The sequence below is a fragment of the Protomyctophum parallelum genome (genome assembly GCF_964188405.1).
Source record: "Protomyctophum parallelum genome assembly, chromosome: 8".
Classification (NCBI taxonomy): Eukaryota; Metazoa; Chordata; class Actinopteri; order Myctophiformes; family Myctophidae; genus Protomyctophum; species Protomyctophum parallelum.
The window spans coordinates 23028227-23037220 of NC_139703.1; the positions used below are offsets into that span (position 1 = coordinate 23028227).

At 39.1% G+C, this 8994-nt stretch overlaps 1 protein-coding gene across 1 annotated transcript; it reads right to left on the reverse strand.

The window, feature by feature from the left end:
* Positions 1-1391: 1391 nt before the first annotated feature.
* On the reverse strand, positions 1392-6855 carry slc25a55a (solute carrier family 25 member 55a). The gene is made up of 10 exons (XM_083771759.1): positions 6708-6855; positions 5942-6051; positions 5548-5673; positions 5064-5119; positions 3689-3779; positions 3471-3589; positions 3195-3381; positions 2913-3067; positions 2731-2806; positions 1392-2640 (listed from the first exon to the last, which is right to left on the reverse strand). The coding sequence occupies exons 2-10, from the start codon at positions 5959-5961 to the stop codon at positions 2478-2480; spliced, it is 993 nt and encodes a 330-aa protein (XP_083627885.1). The 5' UTR covers positions 5962-6051; positions 6708-6855; the 3' UTR covers positions 1392-2477.
* Positions 6856-8994: the final 2139 nt, after the last annotated feature.

Sequence of the window (8994 nt, forward strand, 5' to 3'; positions counted from 1 at the left end):
TACTATATCAGTACTTTGTGTGCATTAATTTCCCAATACAGAGGCAAATCCTGTATCCTAAAATTTATTTTAAACACTTTCAACATGGAATCCCAATTTTTGGGCATGTCATTCATTATACACAAACATTTCAAACTTTGTATTTTTCACATTTAAAAAAAGAAAAATAGCAAAAATAGCAGATAACAAGCTCACAATCAAAGATGTGACGTGTTGTGAACTTGTAGATTGTCTATTTTCACTACGAATACAGGTGTGCCTTGAGATTTTGAGTTGCCCATTGGTGTGCCTTGGGCACGGTTTGAAAACCACTGCGGTAATCTATTCGTAGCCTTTACAACGTGTATACATCTGTGCTTGGCCTGCCTGGTCGTTCTAGAAGTATTTCAACTTAAAAGCACAAGCTTGATGTTATCTTCCCAAAGGGTTAGTGGAAGTCTGATGACAAACTGCCATTCTGTATGTCCAAACTGGTCTAAATGTTAATGAACTTGTTGTGTTGTTTTTTTTTTAGATGTGATACTCAAGCTCTTCTGGTGCATATATGTGAACAATAACAGTGATCTATCTAGTTTGAATTTTGTGAATTGTTGTGGATGTACATTTTGTGTTGGTGTGCCAATAAGATGTGAATTGTAGCATAATGTAGTTGATGTAGGCTCATAACATACTGTAAACAAAAATAAAACAAAACAAATGTGTAATTGTGCACAAACCGGTCTGTGTTATTTCAACAGTCTCAAAGTTTGCTTTTCTTTCCAAGGTAGAGGTAGGGTGGGTGTCTTCAGTACATTAATGCATCATCAGCATTTTTCCAGGTCATGTTGACAGAAAGGAAGGTGTTAAATTCCAAGTTGAACAATGTGAACTTATCAGTTACATAACACGGGTAACATGGTTCTACCATTCTTCAGATTATTGCATAAACATGATGGTTTATAGTTACACAAAGTACTCTTGAGTTGCTTTTCACTAAGGGCTCTTTTCAAATATGAAGGGTTAATTCAGAATTTTTCATACATTTTCCAGAAGGTAGAAAAGTTTACGTTACCATTTGAACAAGAAACATGAAGGGGGAGGCATGTCATAAAACCAAAACTGAATAGCCGCCCGTCAGGCAGAAACGTTGTACCTCCATATTTCAACTTTTGTGACAGTGGCTATATAAAAGTAATGTATTAATTTTGAAATGTACTTTCTAAACCAGAACAGTACCACCCCCAGAGCAGAGCCCAGTCAACTTTGAAATAACAAATAGCTGATTTGAACACACCTGCATTTTTTTTCTTTTACCTTTAATACCATCAAGTTACTTTTTATTCATTGGGCTATAATCGTTACATGTGCCAAGATATCGATCTGGTTGTAAAAAACCTCATTGACACAGGTGCTGCTTTCAGGATAAGTTTAATATAGTTGCATACAAAAATGAAACAGAATACACAAAAATAACACAGAAAATATGGTAACAGTTCCAAATGCACAATGTATAGGCGAGTGCTCATTTTGGCCATGAGGTAAGTTAAGGCATACACCAAAAGGTTGGTTGACTTCAGAGTCAGGGTCTACCTGCTATCAAACAGTGGAAAATATGCTTCAAGTTTATTTTGTTACCCTCTCAACTTAAGGTAAGCTCTAAAGTCATGAGGACAAACACGCACACAAGTATCATACGGTGCATAAATACAGCTCATGTATTTGGTTCAATAACAGAAAAAGGCTGTTGATAGTTTAATAAAAACTACTGCAGGATCAAGCTCATAACAAGTACATAACAGGTTGTCATGGTTTCGTGAACCATGTGGTCCATGACTCGAGTGTCAGTCACATTTCTTATGAGGAAAAGGTTAGGCCCCATTTTTCTCCAAACTGTAAGTATGGTACTTTTCACTCACTCAAAGAACCTATTTTTTCTCCAAACTGTAAGTACAGTACTTTTCACTCAAAGACTCGAGGTTGCAATTAAATTCAGAGAAAATAAAATCACACTAATGTATCAACCATGCAAGTGTATCTTACATATTCCAAAAAGAAAAAAGGGAAAAAAATATATAATATTTTATAACATTTTTTTTCTCATCTTGTCACTTAGCTTAAGTAATTCCAATCTCCACTCCCTCACAGAGGGAGAGAGATAAAGGACTGCGGCTAGCATCAAAAAGAAAATACTGCAGCCCTCAACTCCTAGTCCAATAAGGCTGGTGGCTTCAAAAGGCCAAAATTGGTCACAGCACATAGAAGGTATGGAAGTGCAACACAGTCAGTTGACCATACAGGAAGTTTAAAAAAACTCCCTTCCCTTTAACACTGACAGTCAACTGACAAATAAGAGCAGGCTTTTCTTATTTTAATCTGTGGATACAGAGATGGTCCTTTACTGATGGTAGCTGCCAGTAACTGATGTACTTCGATCAGAAGTGGGTCCTGTGCATAGCCAGCTAGCTACTGCTACTGTAGGTGTGGTTGACTGTAAGTGCTTACGGCGATAGCACCCTCATGGGAGAATAATTGTCCAGGATATATTCTCCAACGCCAACAAAGTACATGACCTGTGCGATGCCAAACAGTGGTGCGATGACCAGTGCCCGGCAACCCGCGCCTTTCATGAAGGCAGATGGTCCCTCACTCCGCATGATCTTTCTGTGGGCAGGCACACATAAGGGAGACATTACAATGACTGTAACAACAGAACATCAGCTAACAGGGCAAGGATGGTCCTGTTTGTCTTACCTCACACAATCTGCAACACTGTTGTAGGTCTCCTCATTTGCTGCTTTGTTCATAGACTGCAGTCTGGTTTTCACCACTGGGGGGAGGTGGAACTACATTAGTAACAGCCAACAATAACTGATGTATAACTGATTCTGCTTTATAGAATAGACACAAAATTGTGAATGCATGGTGAAACTCACCATCAACAGGGTTAACAGCAATTGCAGCAGTAGATCCAGCCACACAGCCAGAGAGGAAGGCCCAGTAGAAGGGTGAGGACTCGTCTATACTGGGTTTACCCAGGAGATTCAGGTTGGCAAACAGGGGGAAGTAGACCATTGAGAAGGGAACATCTCTATAAGAAAAAGAGAGACATATTATAATATTTTTTTAAACCAATGAGAATTTGTTTCCCATTTCAAATCGCAAAGTCTTCGCAAAGATCAAAGTTGTTAGTTGAAAGACAATCAGTGCGAGCCTACCTCAAGATAGTGGCTCCCAGGCCTTTGTAGAGCCCCTGGATGCCCTGGGTTTGAAACAGCTCCCTGGCAATCGCAATTGCAGACACTGCCCGGGGGGCTGGCACCACGTTGTAAGATCGGCTGAGCATCGTGTTGGTGGCCACCAGCTTCGTGGGGGACATCACAACTGGCACTCTCTGCTGTGCCACTGTACAGAAGAAGTGTTACACATTAATGATGAAATACAGTACTACAAAGTGGACAGTCTCAAGAGGATGGTTGTTCCCGTTTGCTCACCTAGTCTGCCTGCATCCTGCAGCTGTATCTTGAGCATTTCCATAGGCGTTGTAATGACAACTTGGCACATGCCTGCACCACAACCTGCAAGCATCTCTTTGAACACAGTCAACCCTTTCCTGAAGGAAGCAGACAGACAGACAGACAGACAGCTTAGATAATTCAAGTCATGGGATTTGAGGCATTGTGATTTTCAAGGGGCAAACCACATCGCTTACCCATCTTTGTTTAAGTGTTGGCGGAAAAAGTCATTGGCCGCTAGCTTGATTGCCTTCTCTGGGGTGACCAGGGTCAGATTTACAGCAGCACCTGAGAATGAAAAGAATACTGCTAAGTGATGTGTTTACAGACCAGCTTATCAACATGACATGTCACAACATCACCAGAAAGCATTCCCCACCATTATCATCCCATCATTTGAATGTAATCAAAAGAGGAATAATCAAATACAATAACAAATGCAGAACTCAGTATTATCAGACATGGTGATGATTAATGGAGGGGGATTAATTAAAATAAATAATTTCAATGACAGGGGTGAGAGACGAGCATAAGTATCACGGTCAATGAAAAATAAACTATGAATCATTTATGGGGGGATGCAGAAGCTCAGAAAGAAAAGACCAGAATTATGTTTTCTTAGCACGATACATGAAGGACTTTATGAGAATGGAATATAAATGGGATCTACAAGTCAAGAACAAAGATTTAGAGACGAGGTTATGAACAAAGATTTAGAGACGAGTGCTACATGAAAATGAATTGGGAGAGGTTAGTAAAAGGATTGGCTGAATCCACGTGTCTCAAAAAAGGACCAGACATTCCGCCCTCTCAGACTTTGAATAAACTTGGATCAGATTAAAGCCATGTGCTGTAGCATGTGGCATTTTCATAACACATAATAATTATAACAGTGCATCTGCAAGAGTATGCAAGCTGTGGGAGCTCAATCTATGGTCAAGACATGAGGATTTCATGACAGACTATGGACAGAAAGTTGAGGGATAGCCAAAACGGAGTGAAAGAGTAAAAGATGTGTTAATCTAGTTAAGGAGTCAAAATACAGAAAAAATAAGGAAATCAAAAAAACAAAACAGTAACTGTGCCTAGGTTTAAATAGAGCAGTATTGTAAGAACCATTTAAAAGCTTTGCCTCCAGCGTGGCTGCGCCTTATCGGCTAGCCTTCAATATCCCAGGGGGACCCAAGTCTGTAATATGAAAAGCACAGATGCAAACAAACCGCAAACCTAGTTTTTCCTATTACATTAAAGTACTAAGCAGTTAATGCATTCCAATTTCTACCGACTGCATAAATGCTACATAACAGTTTAAAACAATCTTCTAGGGGACAAAATTGCAAATCTGGTTTATATGAGACTGTCTTACCTACATCATTTGCCTACATTCTGTACACCAATTATTATCATTATTATTAAGTAAGTATTATTATAAGTAAGCCATGCACTGAAATATAGAAACATTAGATTCCAAATCTAGGTATCATCCCAAAATCATACCAGACAATTATAGGATTATCGTTATTTTTATGGCAGACAACAGAGCCAAATGTTTTAGGTAAGTTTTAGTCTTACCTCTATACATTCCAAAATAGCCTTCAGATCGAACCGTCTTGATGAGGCAGTCCACCCTTTACAAAAGAAAAATGAGTAGATTCATAAATAATATATAGATGTAGAGACAGAGAGAGAGACACATACTTGCATTTCCATGTGTTAAGTGTAGATCACAAAAACCCCAGATATGAAAATAATAATCAATTTCCCCTACAGAAAAAAAAGATGGCTGCTCTGCTCAAAGGGTTAATGTTGTGGTACATTTCCACTCTCACTGGCACTGCACATTCCAAAGGATTAGGCTACTCACTGGTCAGGAATGGTACACAATAATGGGATAGTTGACATAGTTGACCATGCGTTTAAAATGAACTTTGAAACGTGTCACAGTGACACATATTTCAATTTCAAATGACCATGTATGTGTCAAACCTTAAAGCAGCATCATACATACATCATCACGTACCGAATACCAATGACAACATTACAGAAGAAAACTCACATGTTTTTGTAGACCTGCTGCCCTGGTCTCTGGTTCTGTAACCTCGTCTTTGCCAGGTCAATGGGGAACACGCATGTAACCCCAACAATACCAGCAATACCCCCATTAATGAGTTTGGCTGGCAGGCTGTGAGAGGAAAAGCAAATGCGTTATATGCGAATATAAACACCATACCACAAAGATACATTATTAAATTAGATAAAACGTAGGCCCTATTTAGACTATACCTATTTTAGACATACAAGCGCACACGAATCGAGGTGTTGTGAGCTTAGATCTGCTATTTTAGTTTGTTTTCGTCTACAATGACATAACCAAAAGTGGACTGTGGTTTACGGGTTAAATTAAATATATATATGAAAAATTACAGTGAATGATGAACGGAAATATTTACCTGATCTGCTGTTGAGGCATGTTGACTTTTAGGAAAGTGTACAATAGAAAGATAACGTGGAAGATGTGGAAGAAGTAGTAGATTCCAAGTGGACTTGAATGAACAGAATCCTAAAAGGGGATCATTGTATGAGTTCACAGGCAGCCAAACACACTGACACACATCTGATAACATTGATGCGAGGAGACAGGTTACACACTAAGCCTATCCACCCCACGCAAACATTAGCGGCTTTGTCTAATCTAATACACACAGACTAGTAACATGACACTCGGTGGGCGTGTCGTGACACACATTCCGTTACTCCAAAAATGGTCATTCAGTCAAATTACACTTCACGTCAAAAGAATGGGCGAGGTTGAGGGCATTGTCAGGTAAAGCAGGAGGGGGGAAGAATCCAACGATGGGTTGAATGTAAACTTACTTTAAGTATTAATGTTACTTGATGAAACAATAAATGAAACACAAATGTGTTCCACAACCATCGCCCCTCCCCCGCACACACTTCTGTTATCTTGGAGAGCGTTGTTCACTGTTGTCATGCAGTGTCTATGAAAGTATGTAACGTATAGTTGCCCCGGCCTGTTCGTACACAATCAAATATCAGAAAGGAACACGAAACAGTAAACAGTTTTGGTTCTGGACATCAGTACACCCGGCGGGAATACCCATTTCTGACATGGGCGCTAGCTTGGCGATACGAAAGAAAGACTCTCATCTATCTAGTGATTCTAGTCAATACAATAATCGAGCATTTGTTACTCACCTAAAACAGATGTTTCTTGCAGTTAAGTGGTTCGTTTATTATCTCGTGTACGGTGTTACGTGTAGTTGGTTGGTTGATGAAATGCCACTTCTCCGACCCGGCACTCAAATAAGTAAGAAGAGGACAAGCGGTGGAAATTTCCATTCACTTTCAAGTGTGGAGAGGCGGGGTTTAACCCATGTCTGGACGGCTGAGCTGATCCAGCCAATAAGGTACACCTTTCATTTCCACGCTGGCCATTGATTGGCTCAAAAAACGTCCGTACGTGGTCCCAACCCCCCATAAATGGGTATTTAATACCGGAACATATCCAGGATCAGTTTTACTCAACGAGAAAATGACAGCATTCACTTTGGGTGACGAACTGTCACCGACCCACGGCCAGTCCATTGTCTACTCTCACTCTGGACATGCCTTTGTTCAAGTTTGTTGTCACAACAACATTATAATGTCGTCATGTTTGGAGGTGTATTTGTAATTAATGCGCATAAAACTACTAGGTTTGCCCAGACGTAAACACTATTACATTTAAGGATGCGAAAAGGAATTTACTATTTCAGGCTCCGCCTCCGCAAAGTCCGCATGCCCACTTTATCTCCCTAGAGAGAGGTGTTCAGACATGAATGACTAGAGGCATTTAGAACAGGTTTAACATTAACAATGCAGGAAAATTATGCAGCCGAACATAACTTTCAGAAATGTAGGTCACCTTATAAGGCAAGGTAGGATTATTTATTATGTAATTTGACATAAATGGCACAATTTTACACAATTACACTATAATTTAGTAATCACTTGGCCCTTATCCAACAAGGAGTCAGGAGGAGTCAGGACTCAACTCAACTCAAACTTTATTTAAACGAAAGAGCACATTTACAATGACAAAGGGTCAACCAAGTGCTATAATTGGGCAATAACACTGCATATGGTGCCCATTTGGGCCCCATGAGCCCTTTGAGGGCCACGTTTGTGACATTTGTTAGCCTACCTCATGATTATACCGGATCAGATTTTTAGTTGCAGGTTTTTATTTATTTGTACATGGAATATGATGATTTAACACATTCTAAGCAACAATCAAAATTGTAGCTGCAAAATGTGTTGCCTTATTATAGCCAATACAAAACACAGGAGAAGATAATATATATCTTCCCGTAGTGGCTAATTTTAAGATTGTGCTGATTCATTTTAAGGCACTTAAAGGCCTAGCCCTTAAAATAAATTATTAATAATAATAATAATAATAATAATAATAATAATAATAATAATAATAATAATAATAATAATAATAATAATAATAATAATAATAATAAATAATAATGTTATCACTATATTGTGATAGTGTTACAGTTCCAATTTTGTCTGCTCACTTATTTGTGTCTTCACTTCCAATTTCACTTGTTTAATCCGATTTTATGTTTAATCAAGAGCTGGAAGGATGGGGATCCTTAATTGTGTTACTGAACACAGCTGAGAACTATTTAATACTTATTAAAAAGAAAATAAAACCACGTACCCTACCTTTAATTGTAATACCTTGTATTACTTGTTAACTGATTTCAGTTTTCCCCAATTTATTTACTCTCTCCCCATCCCCATGCCACCCCACTTCCTGTATTTGCCAACCCCTACTGTTGCTCTTTGAGAGAGTGTACTGTGTACAACCATGTCTCCTTTGGTGCATTGGAGCCATAACCCTCTCAACCGAATGTTAGTTAATTAGGATAGGATAGGAAGTTCTTTGTATTCTTTTCTGTGTGAATAACAATACGGAACTTTATAAAGGTTTGTCTGAATGGAAGAGTGATAGGCATGTGCCCCACATAGTTGTTGCCTAAGAGTGCTTAGTGAGGCAAATTCCATCTCATCCATTGCTTTATCTATCTCTAGTATAAGGGCTTTGGTGTTCAAAACAACACAACAACACACCAGGGTATTTCAGCGAGGCAATTCAAACTTGTGTCATCGGATATGTCTGACAGATTTAGAATGGGAAGAAGAATAGATCCAGAACAGTCACATGCCGCACTATTTTTTACTGACATATTTCAAGCCTGCGCTCTTTGTCAGGACCTGACGAAGCTGTCATAAAAATGTATTGGAGCATGTGTCCGTGCAGGACTGGTATTTCTTCCTGAGAATGTCTTAACCCCAGCAGCACCCGACAAGTGATGAGCGTATTCTGTCAGCTTTTTAGGCTTTACTGTATACACATTTAGGCAGCATAATCAGATATCACCTCCACGCTCCACCAGAATGGAGAGCTATGCTATTCTATTCAGAATAC

What these genes read in the sequence shown, in the direction of transcription:
- slc25a55a (XM_083771759.1), bottom strand. Translation starts at nt 5,961, where the DNA reads ATGCCTCAACAGCAGATCAG. An exon ending in GCAGGATGCAGGCAGACTAG is followed by an intron (nt 3,382 to 3,470) that starts GTGAGCAAACGG and finishes TCTTCTGTACAG; the next exon opens with TGGCACAGCAGAGAGTGCCA. An exon ending in CTGGGAGCCACTATCTTGAG is followed by an intron (nt 3,068 to 3,194) that starts GTAGGCTCGCAC and finishes TTTTTCTTATAG; the next exon opens with AGATGTTCCCTTCTCAATGG.